This window comes from Numenius arquata, chromosome 2 (genome assembly GCF_964106895.1).
Source record: "Numenius arquata chromosome 2, bNumArq3.hap1.1, whole genome shotgun sequence".
Lineage (NCBI taxonomy): Eukaryota > Metazoa > Chordata > Aves > Charadriiformes > Scolopacidae > Numenius > Numenius arquata.
Window position 1 is genome coordinate 10,153,629 of NC_133577.1, and position 22,901 is coordinate 10,176,529.

Below are 22,901 nucleotides of genomic sequence, written 5' to 3' on the forward strand. Positions count from 1 at the left end.
CCACAACAATACTAATGTGGGACAGGCTATCAATTTTTCTGCATTAAACTACAGCGGTTGCAACTAAATTTGGAAAGAGCTTTAAAAGCATGTTTATTGTATTAACAGCTTTGTGAAAGCCATTAGTAAAAACTATTTTCCAAAAGTAGTAAGTAATATTTTCAGGGAGTTTTTTTCTCTGCTTGTTTTTATTTAAAAAGAAATACTTGTATGAAAATTTCTGTTGCTTAGGAGTACATTTGTTCCACAGGGATTTTGATTTCAAGTCAGGAAAAAGCAGCAGCAGCTGATAAATTCCTGTGTGCATATTTTTATGCAAATATCTCTAGTAATCAATAGGGAAAAGTGATAAAAAAACATATATGCTCTAGAAACAGAATTATTTCTATATAAAATGTTTTCAGAATTTCCCATGAGAAGACAGTAGTTTTAAAATGTAAGTTGCAAACGCCATCCTTAATCTGAAAAAAAAAAATATAAAAAATCTATGGCAAGTTTTTCACAATGTATTTGTGAAAAGCATAGAAGTAAAGATTAAAGTGTGCATGCACTGTCAACCTTGGAAACTATTAATTATGTGCACAATTCTAGCTATTACATTGAAAATATGCCTCTGAGACCGTGTCTGGCTTAGCAGTCCCCGTCATCTAGTCACCATGTTACTGTCAGGGAGAGAAGCTACTCCACCACCCAAATATTTTAAGCCTCAAGAGCTTCAACAGAGCCCAAACATAATCCGTGTTTTACTGCCCCTGCTCACTCAGGGGATGCTGCTATGCTGGTTAGGATCCTCTGTCAAGTTTCCTCTCAAAAGACAACTTGCCTTCCTGTGATTTTCCTGTCACCCGGTTGTTTTCATCGCTTTTCCACCGTAATATGAATTTGTCCTTTCCCATTATTGCTGTCAAACCTGTGAGCTGCCTGATTTCCACTTCAGGTCTCTAGAAGGCACACCATAAACACGCAGCGAAAAGGGAAACGAAGCTAGAGGTAGATACAGGTGCACCATAGATTGCCATAATGGATTATATTTGCTTCATCATTACTTTTTACTCAGAAAGATAAAGCCACCAAGTCACTCAAACTTCCAGAAACAGTGCAACTCAGACCACTCAATTTAGCCATTCATGTTTAGGAATACACGCAAGAAATTCATGGCTTGTCTGCCTTGTCTTTGAAGAGACCTGCAACTTAACAAACACACATAAAAGAAAGGTCAGGGTCATCCTGCATGGCCTGTTCTCCAACTTACTTCCCCCCCAAACACACACCTCATTCACCTTGATGCTATCTTATGAACTATTGCATGTAGTTTTTCAATCCAGTCCCTTTGAGGCACTTTTCTTTAGACTAGGTGTAAATGCACCTTCTTCTGTTGCAGGAAGCCAACGAGTTGTACCCACCTTTCCCTAAGGCTTGATGGAGCTCTTCCAGCTAGTGGATATGCAGATAGGGGTAGTCATTTGCACAATTTCAAGCCTACCAGCTTACTATTTTGCCAAATACAAGGCAATCTTGAATCGGTCCAAAGAACAAGATTCAAGAAAAACTACATTAAAAATTGAAAATCCATGTGTCCCTCCTTTACATATGCACCTTTCCTGTGCCATGGCACAGCTCACTTTCCCTGCAGCCTCACTCCATCCCCCATCCTCCTCCAGCAGGTAGGTGCTGGGTAAGTAGAAGGCTAAATAAAATTCATATAACTTGAGTTCCTCCTCTCACAATGACATTTTGGCTCATAAAGGACCAGGCTGTCAGTCCACAAATACAGAGTGAGCTGTATCTTTCCGATCGTAATTCCCCAGGACAAAATTCTGGCTTTATGTTCAAGTTAATACGTTGAAAATTTCTTAATATCAGCCTTAACTCCTAAACTGTATAGACAGGTTCTTTAAATCATTGTCCCAAGCTGATCATTGATCAGGTCAGGGTGAGGTCAGAATCACATCCTTCACTGTCCTTCGGGCAAAGAGTAGATAAGGTACAAAACTGCTCACCTTCAGTCCGTCTCCATAAAACACCATTATTTTGTAGTAATTTCAGTATGTATTCAGCTAAAATACACTCAAACCAGATCTAATAAATACTTGGAAAATTATAGATTCCCTCAAAAGAAATAAAATTTTAGGCAGAAAATTCTAAGACCAGTTCAGTATCACTAAGAAAGTAATCAACACTGGACACAAATAACCTCCCGTCTTGCATGCACTCTTCACATAAAAAGAAAAAAAAATCAAAGTATTCATAAACTTCTTGGACAAAAGCCAAAAGTAATAAGCAAACACATAGTCATGATTATGGAACATTTATCAGGCGTAGGTACCTGTAGGTGCCACACTGTTTTAGTGAGATGTGTCACATTTAGCAAACATATCAAACGATCAGTTATCCTTTGGACATAAAGACCATTTTTATTCAGAAAAAAAAATTTCTATTCAATGAAAAATTCAGATTGTGAAAGGTTTTCTATTCAAAATTGGGTGAGGAAACAGTTGTAATGATACTCATCTCCAGAGGTGCTTAAGACAGTTAAACTACCTTAATTATATAAAATATGAGCAGCTGGGTTTGACTATTTTAATGTAATTCCTGATAATTTTTCTTTTCAAAGAGAAAAATAAAAACTGATGATTCAAAAAATATATAATGTTAGTTTAATGTGTTGTCAGTATAAAATACCAGTGTAAACAGGTATTGTAAAATTTAATATCATAATTCTGACCAATCCATATTGGACCAAATAGTAGCTCTGATGGAAAATTGAGCATCAACAAATTTTCTAATGGCTTTGAGGATCAGAAATTGGATGAAAGAGAATGGAAGTAGAAAAAAATTGCTCAAATTGGCATTCAGTGGATGTTCAGACAGCGTAATTTACATGTATAGGAGACAGAGGGAAGTCATTAAAGGAAAAGCAAATTATGGGATAGTGTAAGTCAAAATCTGTTCCCTTAGAACTTTAATTAGCTACCCTCATCATTGCTTTTCTCTTGTAGGCACTTCTGCCCCATCTCATTCAATCTACACCAGTCTAGTGCAGCACCTAAATTCAGGGATAAATTACATATTTTAATAAATACACCCATTCTCTGACAGGCTCAGTCTACGACTTGTCATTCTTTATGATGTTGCTAAAGCTAGGCCAGCTTTGATGGAAGATTCGCTCACTTCCCGCAGCCCTGATTTAGCTGTCTCGGAAGCACGATCTGAGGCAGGCTCCTTGCATTTTGTGGAAAGGCAGTGAAAATTTTATGGCAGCAAATATTTGTTTTTAAGGATTCTTTTATTTGATTAAATACAACAGCGCATACTGTTGTGCACAGCATGATTAATATGGTGTGTCTGATGTTGCATTTATTTCATACTGTCCATGCAGTTTCAGCTTTCAATGTACCGTAGGCTGTCATTTGTAGGTTTGAGTTAATGGTTCATTCATATGTGTAGGACACTTCGTGTTCCTCAGCAATCATCCCATGTGGTCTTTAAGGTCTGGAAAGCAACACTAGATCAGTTTACACTTGATTTATATTTTCAAGGCTGTCACCACCACAACAAGGTCTAGGATGTTGTTTATTTGTCAACTGAAAGCTGAGATTCTTAAACACTGTTCCTGGGCAAGGGGTGAAAAATATTTGGGACTGACTGTGTGCAAAAGTTTTTCAAAGGACAGCATTATCTTCAGCCCTGATCTTTGCGGCCATCTTCTCTATCATTACCAATTTTTCTACATTGTTTTTGACTACCAGCTCTGGATACATTTTCTTCTATTGATTTTACCAATGCTATAAAGCATGTCATATTCCTACTCCTACTCAGCACTCCCACAACCATATAGCCATTGTCTCGCTCAGCCAACTCACTGTAGCAACAATTCAGAATGAGTCAGTTTTCTACTCAAAACCATGAACTTTTCTGAAGTCACCGCTCGCTAGGAAACAAAGCTTCATCCTGTGCATACAATTTTCTTCTTAAATATCTAGATCAACATTCAGGGTCCATTTTTTTGAAATGGCCAAGGATGCAGGATGAACCACAGTGCAAATGTGCCTGGTGCATCTTCCCCCAGGCTGGGCAGGAGACGGAGCCGCCCCTTACACAGCAGACCCTGCCCCAGTCGCCAAAGTCAGCATCAGCCGTAATATCAGGACAGGGATGCTGGAGCAGGTCTCACAAGGTATGGTAGCAGTTTCCCATTTAGTGAGTATTAATAATTCATGGGGGAAAAAGATTTTAGTAGACAAATAATGAATTAAGCAATAAATCTCTTGTCATTTTCCTTTTTGTTTCTCGCTGCCATTCTCTCAAGTAATCTATCAAATCACAGTAAAAACATCTGGGTCTAGTGATCACACATTATCATTCTCTCCACTATAATAACAATTAACAACGAGGTTTTAATGTTCTCATATATGAAGAATATTTCAGCTTTTTTCAAAACAACACAAACATAGTAAAAGTCTTGTGAACTGCTTATGAGACACAAACTGTTAACAGCTGCTGTGACTTTTTGGCAAGTCACTTAATCTCCCCTTCTTATTTTTTTTTTATATTAACTTATCTTCCTCTAACAGAGTTTGATATAAAGATTAAATAGAAATGTTTGAACACTACTTTAAGTATGGCAAGAGCTACCAAAACTGAGTGTATTTTTTTAATGAAAAATACATTATTATATAATAAAATTATATGATTATATAATTATGTAATAAAATATGTATAATACAAATACTATCAATTGAGCAATGAAGTAAAAGAAACAGAACATTTTAACTGCATTTCTGTTAAAACAATTTAAAAGTCAACATGATTTGTAAATAGGCTTCCCTCAAGGTTTAAAATATATTTTTTAAATGTTGTTCAACTTTTAAATTAATAGCATTTTACTGATATTCCTGTAAGTGTCTTTTAATTTCTTTATTCTCGAACCATAGGCAGTTGTTAGAACTTTTACGAGGTCGGAAATGAGCAATATTTGAATATAAACCAACTTTAATCTCTTCTGTTTTAAAGCACTACATTGGGAAAACCTTTAACAAAATTGAATTCATTAGCTTAAGTTGTAACTACAATATAAACAGGCATATATTAAATACTATAATCACCCTGTCCTTGCAGTTACCTTTATGTTCATACTTACAATAAAGTAAATTTACAGCTCCACAGAAATTGCAGGCAGCTCAAAGCCTTGAAACACTTGCAGCGTTAATGTAAATTTAGTGCAAAGTGATGTAAGAGCTGACTTCCCCGAGCCCTGGTGAGGGGTGATGCCTGTGGAGAGCAGGCATGGCTGGGATAAGGCCATGGGGCCAGGGCAATGGGGTGGTGCTTGTGGCAGTGACGGGTCAGCAGGGACATTGCCAGTCACTGCCCAGCTGGAGGAGGTGGGGGCTGATTGTACTGCTTATGTTGCTTTCTCAAGAAAGCACTGTGGCAGGAGACCATCTTGCACGCAGTGGGGAGAGGAGGAAAAAGTCCCTATGCCTTGCCCAAAGGAGAGGAGAGGCGAGAAAGGAGTGTGAGCTCATCTGGTGCTTTCTTCTCCATGCTTAGACTCAGACCCCTATTGATTAAGAATTACTCCACTACAGGTGAGAATGAATGATCTCAGGATCTGATTAGAAAGGAATCAGTTAAAATTTCATTCCAATTTCAAGGACCAAATCACAAGATATGTTAAAAACATACAACCACTTGGCCCTTTGGGATGGATCCAAAGTCCTAAAACTTCATTGTTTTGTCCACAGCAAATTAAATCAAATGTGTCACGAATTGTAAGTAAAAGACTTTTAACCTATGCATGCTTTTGTCATGAGATGTGGGAGAAGTCTGACATAGGACTAATTACTTTTAGTTGCTAAAACTTCCAGGGCGTTTAGAGAAAGGAATAAAGAGATAAAGATGTGGAGAGAAAATGTTGAAGGGAGAAATGGAATCAGGCATCACTTGGAAACCTTTGCTCACAAGGGTACTATTGCTTAGACTATGAAAACACTGTTTAAAGGTCTCTCATCCTCCCACTTTGTCTTTATTCATTGTTTCTTCACCACTTCTTGGTGTATTTGATCTTTATTCTCCCCCCTGCCTATGCCTCTTCATGGCTTATTCTCACAACAGGGAGATACTTTATAGACAGTGCCATCGGCTTATTTGAATTTAAGGTAATGGAAGCAAATAACATTTTAGTGGCAGAGAAATGAGTCCAGAACACTTACGGCTTATGCTTTTATATATTGCTATACTGCAGTGTTAAAAATGATGGCCTGTAATTACTTTAAAATACAATTTCCACTTTGAACATGCTAGAAAATGCCTTCTACTAGGTGAACTCTTAGCTCTTGACCTCTGTTCTTGTGTGCAGTTGTGAATAGCCATCTGGAAAGGCTGTACATATCGCTACTCTTCCTGCATGTGCATATGATTACTGACACCAAGGACTACGTAGGAGTGACCCTTTAATGCTCCTGTGCTGGGCAAACTGTATTTCATTTTTAATTCAATATGGAATAGGATTTAATAATAATCTCAGAATGAATTCGGGAAGGAATGTAAAGTCTAAATGAGGAGAAATCATTCACTGAAAAACATTCAGATAACACACAGTTTTATCAACTCTAGCAATTTTACTACTATGCAAATGAGGAATTTGCATGGTGATGTGTTTTTTGGAAAAATGGTTTGCAGCGCACAGTCTTAAAAGTACCCCTATATACAAGTCCCTATATTAATTCAATGAAAGTCTTTATTCATGTCATTGCTACTCATTTTAAGGGTATATGCAGTCACTTAAATACCTATGTTTCCTTCTTATCCTTCTTTTTGGTGTATCCAGTGAAAGAATTTAAGACTGCATCAACTAAACTTGCTCTAAAATATTCCACTGAAAATATTCAATCTAGCACTCAAAAACATTTCATCCTCATAAAAACGGACTGCTAATGAGATCACATAGTTCTGAATAAGAGCCAGAAATAAAATCAGACTAATCTAATAACTTCTTCATGAAAATTTTAACAAAAGACAAATTAATTTAGTTAAATTAAGTATGCTCGTAGTCTAGGGTAAGAAACTTCAGAATGGTCCATTCACTTTTCTCTAGTAAACTAAGTGGAAATCACAGATATCACAAAATGGCTGAGGCTGGAAAGGACCTCTGGAGATTGCCCAGTCCAACCTCCCTGCTCAGAGCTGGGTCATCTACACAGGACTGCTCGGGACTGTGTACAGATGAGTTTGAATACCTCCAAGGAGGGAGACTTCATACCCTCTTTGGGAAACCTGTGCCAGTGCTTCGTCAACCCTCACAGTAATAGTTTGCTGATATTCAGACAGAACCTCCTGTGTTTCAGTTTGTGCTCACTGCCTCTGGTCCTGTCACTGGGCATCACTGGGAAGAGTCTGGCTCCATCTCCTTTGGACCCTCCCATCAGGTACTTATACGCATGGATAAGATCGCCCTGAGTCTGCCCTCTCGAGGCTGAACAGCCCCAGCTCTCTCAGCTTGTTCTCTCATGAAAGATACTCCAGTGTCTTGATCATCTTTGTGGCCCCGAGTGGACTCATTCCAGTAAGTATTTATCTTTTTTACACTGAGTAGCCCAGCACTGGACCCAAGATGCCAGAGGTGTCTCACCAGCACTGAGAAAAGGTGAAAGATCACTTCCCTTGACTTGATGGCAATGGGCTTTCCCAATACAGGCCAGAAGGCTATTGTCCTTCTTTGCCATGAGAGTACACTGCTGGCTCATGGTTAGTTTGTTGTCCACCATGACCCTCAGGGTCTTCTCTGTAAAGCTGTTTTCTGGTCAGCCCTGGAGAGCATGGAGAGGACTATGTTTGTGCAATAGTGTAGGCGAAATGGTCGTGGGCTGATGTGGAATCTGAACAACCCTGTTATACCCATATTGAGTCTCTCGATACTTTCTCCATCGTGCCAGTAATGCCCTGACCCTGGGAGAGGTGACAAGCCAGTTGGCAGCCATCTTCCCCCTCCATCACCTCACCTGCCAGGGCACAGCCCTCACTTCCCCCTTATCGTGGGTAATACCCAGACTGGCAAAGCCTGCTCCCATAAGGGGCATGCTGTAAGAACAGTCTTGCAAAAAAGTGTCACAGATTGCAGCTCAGTGGACTTAGTAGTGGCACCTGGTACAGGAGATGAAGAGCTGGAGGGAGGCCAGCTGAAGCACAACTTGCTTGGTGCTGTATTGGGAACATATGAGACAGGGCCAGATGAAAAATATCTCATCTATTGTGGGATTTTTCAGGTCTGGCAACACAGAAAAAACACCGTGGATGCTACTGTCATCCCCTTCTCCTCCTGCTCCTTGTTTTTCACATTTCTCAGCTTTCTTAAGCCGTTTTCCATTGCTTGCTACCTACAGAAGAGCTAAAAGGCAAATCCGTCTGAGTAACCCGTGGACACATCCATTTGTACAAGATTTCAGCTGCTTTGAGGGGTTATTTTGTTTTATTAAGCTGAAAAACAGCTCGTGTGGGAAAACCAGCATTTTGCACATGTAATTATGAAGGTAGTATACTCTATTTCTGGAGATGCACAGTCAAGAGCTGAGAGACTTTGGCACTTACTGAAACAAATAGTTTTTGAACATCTGAAATTGCTCCTAAATATATTTTGATTACAGTGTGAACATGGTAATAAAGGAGTCCCTTGGGAGAGAAAAGATTTGGATTCAAATATTAATATCATTTGGCTGGGAACTGATCATCTCCCAAGATAGAGCTATTAGGTTTCTCATTGATAAACTTTTCTGCTGTCTTGTGGAAACAGTTAGAATTGGGGTTGTCCTCTGCAAACAGGGTGCCGAGCCCTGCTTCGGGCAGAAGCAACAGTTGTTTCCTCACTGGCCAGTGATAATTTCCCTTTAAGGCTCCAATGTGACTTTTGATTTTGGTCCCAGACCCTTCGTTTTGCTGCTCTTTCAACTCATTTTCTTGACTCCTGTAGGTATCATTGGTATCTGCGATTCCAGATCCTGGCACTGCCCATCAGTCGAGATGCCGGATACCAGTATCAGTTCTGCTAACACAGGGAAAGGAAGTGGTTTATTGCACTGTGTCTGGTTTATTGCACTGGTTTATGGAGCTCAAGAGGAGCTGGATATACAACCAAAAGATTTTTCTTCTTTTTAACGGGGTTCTGAAATTTTATTCTGCTTTTCTGGATAGAGACAGAAGTCATTCTCTCTGTTTTGTGCCTTGTGACCAATGGCTAGGTTTTTGGACATAGTACATGCATTAAAATGTTAATATATTTCATTTGTTGTCCAAAAAAACCCAAGTTTCAGAAATTAGAAGGTCTTGGAGCCCTGCTACAGGCAACTGACAATAAACAGAGGAGAATAAGTCAATACTTGCTATACCATTCCTTGTTCTGCCGGCTGCATGACAAGTGTGTTGATAACTGCATGATTCTTTTTGTTGTTCAAGCCCACTTCTGGGGCCAAGATTTTTAATATTTTATTAAAAAATAAATACATTGTGACTGAAAAAAAGCTGTAAATGAGAGGCCAGATGTCCTTGAAGTCTCAGTACTCAGTCAGCACTCTCCCCCAAAATGCACAGTCTTTTTTTAAAAAAATACATAAATTTTAGAACAATCTGATGCTTCTTGAATCTTTGGCACTGACAAGGATGATATTACATTAGCCTTTTAGAGCTTTAGGGTTCTTTTGAATGTTCTCAAATTGCAAAACAGTTCCCCCATCCATAATGTTAGTACAGTTCATAAAAAAAAAATAATCCAGTAACATTAATGAGGTAGTTAAATAAAAAAAAAAAAACATTATAAGAAAATCTCTAAAAATTATATCCCTGTTTCTCTGCTACTAGTCCTTCTGCCACTGTTTATAGAAATTCAATAAGTTTCTTTTACAAAGCTAGAATCAGAGCATTGAAGAAAACTACAGCTGAACCTTGGCCTCTTTTCCTTCAGAATTGTCTTTTAAAAGAAAAAAAGAGACAAATAGGAAAAGGTTTGCACTCTAGCGGCTTCAGCAGCTTCTCTCCACAAAAGTTGAATGGTTTATCAAATATATTGTTCAGCTTCTTCATTCAACAGAGACAAATTTGTCTCTCATTTCTTAAACATTATTGGGAAACATTATGTAGAAATAATGTAAAAATGAGAGAACACAGCAGCGCCACCATTTTGTACGGTCTAACACAAAGTGCGCACTCTGATATAGCCAGCAATTAAATGGCTGTCAGATGGTCTTCACAATTAAAGCACCCTGATCCTCTGGATCACGTGTTTACCTACATCCATCTCTATCTGTAGCACAGTGAGGCTTATCGAGTTCATCCAGGTTACTCATAGACATAAAGTCAAGCACGCAGAAAAACTATGAGAGGGTCAGGGCAGAGTTCAGAGTCAAATGAGATGATTTTGCCTTTGAGAAACAAGGCATGCATACCTAATAGTAAAATTAGGATAGCCTAGCAAAATGAAATATATGTAGGTATATGTATACAGTCTCATGCTAGTAATTAATTTGTCTTGTAAAGGGTAAGCACTGCTGAAAGTACTTTAAAAAAATTACTAACAACCTCAGATAGAGGTTGCTGTCAAATAGAATAGAACTAACTGCGATTGAGATCTGTAGCAGTAATTGATATAAACATTGACATTAATGCTGAGATACTTACATGGAAGAATTCAGCACCTCATAAACCTCTTTCCATGCAAAAACTGACCTTTTAAGCTAATGACAGAGTTGCCTGTCTCATGCATGGGAACTCAGCACATACCCATCGCTGCTTTTTCCCAAACTGCCAGAACAAATCCCTTTTCATCCTTTTTCTATGTCCTTTTTAGGACAGTTGCAGCTCATGATAATGATAAAACAATATCAAAAAGGAATACAGTTAGCTCTTTAATCAATAAAATGTCCTTTCCTGAGTCTTGTCTGAATAGTTTGTGCTAGAAATTGGCTGAGATCACTGCAAATCAGTATAATAAAATAATGATGACCACTTCCTTTGTAGAAAATGAAGCAATAAAGAGCTTTTGTGTTAGCTTTATGTTTTTATTGATAGATACCATACTGGAGACCACACACATTACTGTTATATATGAGAAAAAACATAGCTGTTTCAACAGACAAAAAATAGAATGCAGTTGATTCATCGGCTCCTTTAAGAGGACTGGCATCTGGACCACATGCACTTCAAAGTCAAATGCTATACTGAGATGTGCTGCTTTGAAGTACAGCTGCTGATCCAGACAAATTTTGGAGCCTAAACCAGCATATGAATCTGCTGTACTCTGAAAAAAAATCTATTTCAGATGCCAGTTTTGACTCATTTTAGAAAATTGCTGTCTGGATCGGCTGAACTTCAAAGCAGAACATCGCAGTGCAGCATTTTCCTTTGAAGTGCAGCTAATCCAGATAGTGAGTTTTCTCCCCCCTCCCCTTTTTTTAAGTAGTTAAAATTGGCATCTGACCTTACCAGTATTTCTTCTCACCCTCTGCACATTCTTCTTCCCTTCCTTATTTCTTCTTCTTATGACCTCTCTGAAGAAAACAGCAATACTCACTGTCTTGTTAGCTCCTGCATTACCAAAGCTACTATAAAGAGGGTGGTTGTGGGAATAGCCTATATCAAGTCACATAATGGACAGTGGCCAATTACTGCCTGTCGTAAAGTTTGTTAATAAATAATGCTTAATTTTACCATCCAAGAAAAGTAAAGCTCAAAATAAATCCCTTGTAAATGCTTGTATTCAGAGCATTCGTAACCACATTTCCATTTCTGCTAACTCATATTAATGGTCATTAGCACTGGTTTGAAAAGCAGCTGAGCTTAGCATTTCAAATTTAAGAAATTCTAAGCTATTTCGTCACAGAAAGGTCTTCCTCGCAGCCAAGTTACGGAGGTCTTAAGAAATGGTTTTGCTGTGGAAGGAACAAGATTACTACAGGCAGAGTTTGCAGAGCTTATGGCAAGGGGAGCCAAGGGTAAATGCAGAATGCTTACCAGGACAAGACAAAAGAGGAGCTAAAACCTGGTTGTCGAGGAGGACCTTCCTGCAGTGGAGTTGACCATGTTTCAAAGCAATCTCTTCCTTACTCATATTGTTGCCAGTTCCATGATGTTACAGGAGGCCAAGAGGAAGGGATTTCCCCCCGGAGAAGTGCATAAAAGTGAATAAATTATTCTTCTCTCTTAGTAAATCAGAAAATGTGTTCTTCTTGTTGAATATAATCATGGTGCTGCTGTTTTAATAACCACCTACTAAAGAAAAGTCTTGAACAGACTAACAGCATTTTCTGTTACACTGACCTGTCAAAAGGTTTTGGCCTTGCCAAGAGGTATCGAATCCTGCTGACTCATTTTTGCAGGTGCCTCATTAGATCCTTGCAGGAGTTAACCTCCAAGGAGAAGGAAGTAGGCTGAACAGTCATCAGGACAAACCTGGAGGAACAGGAACATCTGGTTTTATAAATAAAAACAAATTCTGGAAAAAAAAAAAAAAGGCATAAGCTGTAGCCCAGGACAGTGTTTGTGGGTTGTATTTGGAAGTAGCTTATATTTCCTGAGTACCTTAAGTCCTGCCAAAGTAATGTCACTTTGCAGACAAAATGTGGGAGCAGGGTCTGGAGTACACAGAGAGCCAGAGCACCTGCCAGGTTGCTCAAGCCACATACACAAGGAAGGGACACGGTTTTTCCTAACCCCTCTGTGCTCAGACCTCTGCAATAGGCATCCTCTCCTCACCTCGCAGGTGATGGGTGTTTGTGAGACTTGACAGAGAAGCCCAGGAGGACATCAATTTTTACTTCTCCCCTCCTAGCAGGGAGAGAAGGAAGTAGGATTTGTGTCCTTGCACCGAACAATGTAAATAGAAGAAAGACAAAACAACTGCTTATTTTATGACTGCAGACAAATGAATGAATAACTATCATGCATTTCAACATTGCCGTAATCTATATTCACAATAAATCCAGATGAATGTTGCAGGGGCAGCCTTTATTCTGACAGTTCCTGACTTCTGACTGAGTGACTGCCACTCCCAAGATCTTTTAGCAATGCTTCTGCCTTATGTATGCGTAAGGGATGCTCCCATTTGCTACTAAATTAAAAAAAAAAAATCATGAGGATATGTTGAACTCTCTTCAAACTGCAAAGACAATGCAAAAAAATCCACCCAAATACATGTTAGTACAAGAGGACAATTTAATGACAGCATCTCTCATTTGCTGAGAAATAACCCTGGAGAGAGAAAAGACTGGGCAATGACCAGCATTTTATTTACACAGGTCATGAGACATGTCACTTGGGTGATCTGTTCTTGTCAGGGAGCCCTTAATTAGAAAATTCCTAGAGAGAGCTCCTGCTCCCACTAGGTACTTATTAAAATCTAAAGACAAAAGGAGTTAGTAGAAAAGCCTGAGGAATGGACAGAGAACTCGAGTTACCCTGGAAGGCAGGAGTCAGCTGCTGCTAGCATAGGGAGAGGCACTCAGGATGGGACGCTGGATTTTCAATGAAAAACTCTCAGTGCTGTTATTAGTGAGTATTTTTAGCATTAAAAAAATCTAATTGGATATATATAAATATTTTAAGCTTGTTTAAAAGACATTTTATGGTTTGCTTACAGTAATACTCCCAAGCTTAATGTAAAACTTGCTATAAAATATTCAGCAACCTTTTTATAACTAGTCTTAAAAACAATTTAAAGTCTTACTGTTTTATTTTTAATTATTTTTAAGTCCATGTACTTTAGTCCTCAGATAAAGGGAACAGGGGTTTGCAATTGTAATTGAAATTATATTCTGAACTATTTTTAGAGGCTTTGGTGAATTGAGTATGGGGGGCAGAGAAAGGAATTTCCTCAGCTCCTAACTCCTTCCATTACTGGAATTCTTTAATTTTAGATTTTATTGTCTTTTTAGAGACCAGGCTAAGCCCTGTGTTTAAGATCAAGTTTACCATCACACAGTAAATGTCACCTATATCCTCTGCTGGAGATGTGGGGATAGGACTGTAATCCTGCATTTGCTAAAAGATAGTCTCATTCCAGCAGGCATTTGTGATTTCTATCATCTGTGATCAAGAACTGCATTGCACACTGATTTTGAAGTACCTCTGACACTTTTAAAACTATAACCATAACCAGTTTTATATGTATTAAAAAATACTGTAAGTATCACTAATCTGTAACCTGTCTGGTTTGTAGCTGGTGTGGCTGGGACTGAATTTCTATTTGTTTATTGATACCTTCCACTGGTATGAAGATGAAGATGCTTACATTTATACACGGATTATGCTGGGAGTAAGTACGAGTTTGATTGTTAAAGAGCTCCAAAAGAAGAATGTATGCGTAGTCTGATTTTATTTACATCCTTCATAATAGTATTTTTGATGCTTCAATGGTAATTTTCCCAAATAAGAGTTTTATGTTAATATAGTATTTTCTTTCTTTTGCCCTTCCTATACCAAGCTTGTAATTTAATTTCTTTATACTGTTATATCTACAGTCAACCCTGGCTTGGGCAAGAGCTTCTGCAACGTGCCTTAATTTTAACTGCATGCTAATCCTGTTACCAGTCAGTAGAAACCTTATTTCATTCTTAAGAGGAGCAAGTATTGTAAGTACCATTTCTCAAATAGCCATACTATCCTCCCTTTTTTATTTCCCTAGTTTAGTGGTATTACCCATATCAAACATTTTCCAAGGAATTTTAATTTTTGATAGAGAAGTCTACACACTATTGCCTAGTTATTAACATTTCAATTGTCATTATTCATGACTGAAGAGAAACAAATGGCTTGTTTAATGCAGCGCTCTGAATGCAACACTGATTTTGGCAGCCGCTGCATAGTGTGGTGTCATGAAGTGAAAAGTGAGGAGCTACAAAAAGCGGATGTAATAATGCAACTTGGCCAAATGGAGAAAGTACGTATCCATCATGTGTATCCTGTGTAGCTGCAAAGTGAAAATTGGAGAGAGAAAACGTACAGATAGATAAAACTGTCATAAAGATAATAAGGTACATGTTTAAAACCTTCTGTCTGAGTGGCCACCAGTCAGGTCTTCCTTTCTTGTAAACACGTGTTTTTGTAACGGAGTGGTCATCTGCTCAGAGGCATTTACATTAACCTCAGCATCACACATAGGAAGTATTTAAGGCTTTAGCTCTACTGGCTATAGCTTCAACTTGCAGTGAATTATTACAGTCAGAACAATTCCAATACCACATATTTGGGTAAAAAAATCACTGATCACTTCATGACTCCAAGAAAAACAGGAATTTAGAAATCGTAACATTAATTTATTTTATTGTAAGCTGGTTCTTATTTCAGTTCTGCCTTTTTTTCCTTCAGAGTTTCAGTTAAATTTCCAGCAGTCTTTAGGCTGGGAATCAACACTGATTTTTAATTGTTTGAGTCCAGGAGCTGAGCATTTAAGAAAAAAAACTCTTGTCAGGCTTCTGAACCAGTTTGTGAATTAACATAAAATATTTGCACACCTACTTAGATGCTGAGTAAGAACTCAGAGAACTGGAACTCTCCTTACAGATAATCAATATTTTGCTCTTCTGGACAATATTTTGCTCTTGAGGAGCACGGTACGGAGCAACTTGATGGGCTCCAGCATGGAGTGAGTGACTCCATGATTCCAGTGGCTCTCCGAGGAGGTGCTGTGTCTTGGCATTGCACTCCGTGGTGCTCCAGAGTTTTTGGAAGATTTATTAGCCGGGAAACAGCGTGGATAAATGCCAGGATCTTTGGCATGGCACTCTGCCAGGTCGAGCGAGCAGTGCAGACACCATGAGCACCGTTCAGAGACTGAATTCGGTCCGTGAGGGCTGTCCGGCTTCCAGCAGAGCGTGTTAGTTTTGGCTGATGGCCCCAGGCAGGCTCCCAGCAGGCAGAGGCACCCAGCTGGCCGCGAGCACACCACCCTCCAGCGCTTCCAGTCATGGGGAGACGGCTCAGTGACACATAAGCCAGCTGCCACCTGAGGTCTAGACAGCCTCACCCTCCTGGGGTGCGCATTTCATGGAAGCCACGAGAATGTTTTCATGTTGCGAGCCCGCCTGGCCAGAGGTTCAGCTGTGCTCATGCAGCTAAACCTAAGCTTGCAAAGCAGTGGTGGCCCAGCCTGGTGTCCTTATACCAGCAAATCAGTTAATCACCAGCCCAGAAAAACCACTCAGAAATCACAGCTAAATGTAGCAGAGTGTTATCAAAGCTGGTTTTGAGCCCCTTCATAGGCTGAATAGCTCAAGAAACCCTGGAGCGCCACTAAGCCAAAAACAGTTACCTGAGCACCAAAGTTAAGGCTAACCCAAAACTTTCACTGAATTCCTGCAACATTCCCTTTTTAAATGTAATGAACGCCTCTCTTCTCCTCTCCAAAATGTGAGCTGTAAATAGTAATAGGAATGATATAAAACAAGGTCTGCTTTTTCACCAAGTGCTGTGGAGGAGCACTGAGGAGACAGCTTGACAAAAACATCGCATTTCACAAGATGGTTGCCTATGGAATAGCTGTAAATGCAAGTAAGCTTTATTTTTATTTTCATTTTTTCTTCTTTGCCTTTGAACTATTTTGAATTTCACAGTGATTCTGCTTAATGCTGTAACCCCCATCAGCTCTGAGACGTGCTATTTTAGTGCAATCATTTGGCAACTGCAGCTTTAAATAGGTGTAGGAGTCCCGTCTGATTAACCATTTGTAACCTTTTTTGCTGGAGAAAAGTTTGACTGTTAAGTCAATAAACTTTCAATCTGAATAGTAACTACTAGTTACCATTTAGTTAATGTGACCATCTTGTCTGCTCTTAACATTTAGTGTAAATAACTTTCATTAAATCCCTGAGAGTAGATATTTGAGAAAATGACACAGCATTACAATCTGATGTCCTAAGGAAATGGTGCTCATGAGTCACACCGCTCATCTGTTCATTACTACATCTTCTTCAATAATTTTTCCACCAGGTAATAAATCTAATCTGAATTTGCGATAAGCAGCTGGCTCAAAAACATTAAATTCCTAAATTTTTTTTTTAAATAGGTGATGGCTACAGGGAGCTAATGGCGCCCTTGAGGGAATAACTGCATCCTGAGATGAAAAGTTACCTGTTCTGCTGGTCCTAGTGACTTACTGAGCTATAGGTGTTCGTTCGCCTGGCTGGGAAAAAGACATGGCACCTTCCTGCTCCCCAAGTTGTTAAAAGAAAAGACTGAAGCTTGTAGTTCAGAGGACATGAGGGGAACAGGAGCATGGGGGAGAGGGATGTGCAAAGAAAGAAGAACGAAAGGGAATATGAGGAAGGGCATAAGTACTTAGAGATGGAGACGTATCTGGAGCAGATAATTCTCTTAGAAAATGTGAAGGAGACACAGGAGTTAATCAGGGTTATTTGTAAGCATAAGACATTGCCGGGTAACAGTTCTATCCCCAGGCTGTCAGTGTGGATCCTGGTCCTAATATTTTTTTTCAGTCTATATCAGGGACCTGCTTTTGCGTGTATAGGCTGTTAATGTCCCCAGTGCAGTGAGACAAGAATATGAAGTCAGGATTGCCATCAGGAATCAATAGCTAAAATTTGTCCCTTATATATAGTGCTAAAGAATTCAGAGGGGAAAGCTGGGGGATGAGAATGTGCATCTTATAGTGTATTGTGATGATTTACTTATCTGTCACGTCCATTAATTTATCAGAGTTCAGTTTCAGTATACAGCAGATTCCTACATAACGCAACATTGCTTCTTTAATTAACAAATCAACCCAAGAATGTAAATTAACCAACTTCCACTTGGTCTATAATCTGACATGCTCCAAAAAGAAAGGAAAACTGCACAGTCAAACCTTTTATGTTTTGGTTTTTACATTCATATAAAAATGTTTGCTAGTGCATTAAGGTGGACAGTTTGGGAAGTGCAACCCTATCAGAAAAGTGATTACTTTATGGATTCAGTAATTCTAAGGAAAAAGACACAGGAGCTGATATGAAGTGACAGAAATCACCATTATTTAATTCTGTCACTCTCTAGGGAGAAAATGAGGGTTCATTGTTGGGTTGTTATTTGGGTTGGGCTTTTTTTCCAGACTATGAAATGGACAAATAGCTGATGAGATATTTGAGGAAGCAAACAAAATACAGGGAAGTCTAGAGAACAAAACATGACAACTTACAAACTCATGCTTCTCTGACAGACAATTAGAAACAACTATCATAACACTACATCCCTGTATAGTCAGACTTGTGTAAAGAATGGACAGAAACTCAGTTGCCTGAAATTAAATTTCAAATATATAAAAAAACCCACAATCAACAGCATATATTGTGACAGAAAAGCAGCGTTTCAGAGTAAAGAGGTACCCACAAGTATATTGAGTCTCTTTTTATAACATCTAACAGTGTTAAAATGATGTGTAAATAGATGCCATTTTCCTCTCAACTGACACATTATTTATCCAAGTACTACCCATATTGCCTTTTGTTACGCAAAAACATAGTCAGCTCCTATTAGTCTATTGCAATTTAGTAATTCCTCGTTAAATGAATGTTCTCCCCTGTATGATCAATAGCCTAAATGTGGCAGCAAGAAGTTAAACCAATTTGCAGATCAGACCAGTAAGCTTAGCCTCGCAATATAAAATTGTAGACTCCCTTATTATAAAAGTAACATGTATTCATCTCAGCTTGCCAGGTGGTGTTATTCCAGCATATTTATTTAATAGCGTGCTAAAAATAGGCAGTGCAACATTAGTATTGTCTGGTTTCTAACAGGCAGCCAGCTCAGCTGAGGTGAGCATGGCCTTGGAAAAAGTACATCTGTACCTTTAATTTTTCATCAGCACTAATACAAATTCAAGAGCAGGCTTTAATTGGTCAGGTCATAAAGGGATATAATTAGAGACTAGTGGAAGAGGGAAGTTGGAGGGAAGAGAGAGAGTAAACAATGCTATCTATAATCAAGGGCATCATTGAAAATTCAGTAAAGGGAATTCTGCTTAGTTTGGCTTCCTGCGTTCTGCATGCTTGTCTGTGATAAGAGCTGTCTGGGAGTTATTCACCCACTAATAAATCTTCCTTATAGACCTGTAACTCTGCTAGAATAAAATCATAGTTTCATGCACTCTCAGTTTGATCAGTGCAAATCATTCTATGCTTTCTAATGCAAAAGAGACTTTTCAGTTGAGAGGTGGTTGTCTGAAACTGAAAGATAACTACAAGAGATAGATAGTAAATAATGTTTTGTACAACTCCTCTCTCTTACTGTATTGTTTATACCCTCATAAGAGAGTATATTCGGAGGTGGGAAGCGGGGGGGGCAGGTTTTGGGGTTTTTTTACTTTGGCATACGGTGCACATTTTGAAGAGCAAACTGCTTCTTGTGATGTTTTGCTGTTTGCAGAAAGGTAATATAAACATACTGTTCCAAAAGTCTTTTGAATTGTGATATGAATAAAGCTTAAACAATTAAGGTAAAATAGGGGAAGGACAGTGAGGTTCTTTGTAGTTAGGCTGTTTGAAATGGTGGTTCCTTCTCCTTAAAAATTCCAGCAGTGCAATTTTCTTTAAAAACATGCAAAATGCAGACAGAAGGATAGTGATGCCAGGCGTGTTTGGCTTCTGGCAAGCTCTGAGAAATCTATAGCTAAAAAAACTAGAAAAATTTTCCATTTTCAAGCCCATTTTGGTAGTGGAGTCTATGTGAAGGGCTTTGGTGATCTGAGTAACATTTTTGTGTAAGCAATGAAGTTTTCAGGGAAGCAGATGCTTATCTTCAAAAGAGGTTTAGCTGATATCTCAGTGTTGTACTTCCAGAAAACACAAAAAATCAAATTTCCATTAAACTGCATTTTTTTTTTGAGTGAGACTGTTTAAATCCAGACTTAGTGCAAGTCCTAGGAAGCAAACTACATTAAATTAAAGATTATAAGCTTCCAGCTAGGATAAAAAATGGTCCAAGTCATGTTCTTCTTTGATGTTTATAACCACTCTAAAAAAAAAATAATCCAATGCAAATATGTGTGTGGTCACTGTTGTTGTAATTTTTACATAACCTGCACTTTTTCAGTCCACAAAGACAGCATGAAGCTGAATTAAAAGTTCTGTGTAACTAGAAAAGGCACAAGGCAGTGGGTGGCAAAACAACCCGGGCTTGGTCAGGGACAGAATTTCCCCTGCCTGGGTCAGCTGCTTGCAAAGCTGCTCTTTTCACTGCGGGCAGAGAGGCCAGGATTTGACTCTTTGATTTTAACATGATGGGTTGGTTAGCCAGAACATTTAACTGCTAGCAGCAAGTTCCAATTTGATTATTATCCTGTACAGGCATCCAGAAAAAGAGAGAGTGAAACCTTGTCCTCAAATAAACACATGCAATTTCTGTTTAGTTCAATGAGAGCTGTGCATGCTTCACTGAAGGCACAATTGGCTGAATAAGACTAGCTAAATCAACCAGACTTTCAAGATAATTTAATTACATCTCTTTGTATTTAAGAATATGTACAGTAAACATCATGCTCTAATAGCAACCCTTTTCCTCCCTCCCTTCTTCCAATAAAACCTTTTATTTGATCTCAGAGGTGGACTAGATAGAACATCTCGGGGTCAAATACAAATTAATGTATGTTAAGTGCTTCAGAGGTTCCAGATGTTGTTAAAAACAACAGTCAAAATCCTTTAGTCTTCATCAACAGTTATAAAAAAGAACTTTGTTTTAAAGATTGTGTGATTTATTCCGTACGTTATATTTGGTTGTGCAGAACGAGGAAAAAATTGAACTGAAAATCCTGAGATGTAGTACTTAAGACTTTGCCCTCATGGTTAACTTATTTAAGTGGTGCAGAGAAAAAAAAAAACACAACTGTTGTAAACTCAGTTCAGAAATCTGCATATTAATTTTGGAATTGCTTAGTAAATTCTATACACTGCAGATGCAAAGGACCTTCAGAAAATGCACTTTAGGGATGTAAAATATTTTAGCTAATGGCAATGTATCCAGTGCCAGACTTTTTAGTCTGCTACAACTATTGTACATTAAATGAACCACACTGAAAATGGAATTAGATCTTTGCATTACTCTTACCATCCAGCTATAATTCACTTTTAGATTGCATCATTTTTTCCTAGCAGCACACAAAAAATCATGAGAACTATTCATCTAATAATACTCTAGGCAATATTTAAGATCATGGGAGACTCAGGTAAGCCAACATATTCAGTACATCATTAGTTTGAATGTTAATATTTTCCAGTGTACCATTATACTCTGTACATTAACAGCTACCACAGAATAGCTTGCAGAAAAGACCTCTCCTGTTCATTCTGGAAGTCTTCTACACTTGTAACATCCTCTGCCTGTTAGATGAAAGCTGGAGGGAATGTCACCCAAAAGGGAAGATGTGGTAAATCCCAAAGAAGAGAGTATGATGAGATTTCCATTGACAGGAACACAATAAAGCAGAACAATCTGCAGATGGACAAAACAGTGTCCTTTAGTAGCCTGCAGAAAAATCTCATTGGGTTAAGATGCAGAAAGTGGATCTCTTCTTCCAGGGAAAAGTTGCAACACGATTACCCTTCACTAAACTTTAGGATTGAGACCTTCTTGGGAAGCTCTGTCTACTCAACCCACAGTCTTTTCCTGTTCAAGATTGCAAATACTATGTGAGGAAATGTGGACCTCTGTCTAGAAGAAACTACCACCTCATTTCATTCTCAACACTCAGCGTGTACCAGATACCACTAGGTTTTCCTGTTGCTGCTGACATGACTGGAATTTGTACAAATCATGTACAATCCTGCACTTTGAGGAACGTGCAAGATTTCATAGCCTTCTAAACAACAGAAATGTCATTGCACATGAAGATTTTGCAATCTGCAGAAAAATCTATGTGTTTTGAAGGTGAAAGAGAGAAAGTGTGTTATTCTCTGAACACAGATTCAAACCACCACCTCTAGTCAGTATTGCTATTTTAAGTCAGCAAGGATAGTCCAAAACTTGCAGTTTATATGTTGCAGGGAACCCTTGGTATAACAACACTATGGATCACAACTGCATGAAACTCACCTGGTCCCAAGGCTATGGTGACTATTACATCGTATCAGAGTTATAAAGAGCATCCTGCAGGTAGGGACAAGAGGCCCAAGTACCACTACTGATTGCACCACTAATTGCTAGCAGATGCCAAGATATAACAGCTCAGTAGAAGTCCGCTCAGATTCATTGTCAGGGCTTTCCATCCTTTGAAAGTTTTTGCTTCTCTTTCGCTTAGTCCAGTACTGGACTACTTGCAGCATGTAGCTCCACAACCTACCGCAGGCAGCAGCCTGTTACCCCACGCTCCCGGGCTCCAAGTGAGCTCTTTCAGATGTCAGAGAAATCAGGTCCTCATCAAGCAATGACTTGGTTCCCTTCCAGCTGGATCTGATAACATCCTTACCAGGCCAAAACATCTGTTCTGAAAGGAGCCCCTTGTAGAAACAGCTCCCCCTCCTTCCCACTCAGCACTTAAAAGTGCTGTTACACTTAAATACATAAACGGTGTTTATATACTGCTTATACATCAGTTGTACACTGGGGAACAGATTGTCACAGCCCCCACACAGCTGCCACCTAAACCCTGCAGCTCAGAGCCTCTCAGGCTTTTGGGTTTTGACAGTCTGAATTCACACATCTCGATCCACTTACTGCTTGTGGTCTTGTGCAACATTCCTTCTGGTGTCCCAGTGCTGCCGAGGTGCCAGGAGCACCCTCTCACACACAGGCTCTGGGGAGTATCTCCCACCTGATGTTGGCCAGGTTGTTTCACATGCAGCACCTAATTCATAACAATGTATGCAGGCCATGCCGGGTCACTGAGTCCAATACCCTCTAATGCTCACAGTCACGTCATATATGCTATTTCATAA

The 22,901-nt window shown here is 39.0% G+C and overlaps 1 protein-coding gene across 1 annotated transcript in view; it reads left to right on the forward strand.

The window, feature by feature from the left end:
• The first annotated feature begins 13,491 nt into the window (after positions 1–13,491).
• The window catches only part of NOX3 (NADPH oxidase 3), a 39,145-nt gene continuing 29,735 nt past the window's right edge, over positions 13,492–22,901 (forward strand). The window contains exons 1-4 of the mRNA XM_074168050.1: positions 13,492–13,536; positions 14,204–14,299; positions 14,505–14,615; positions 16,449–16,533. Coding sequence (XP_074024151.1) covers positions 13,492–13,536; positions 14,204–14,299; positions 14,505–14,615; positions 16,449–16,533 — 337 coding nt within the window. The remainder of the gene's footprint in view (positions 13,537–14,203; positions 14,300–14,504; positions 14,616–16,448; positions 16,534–22,901) is intronic.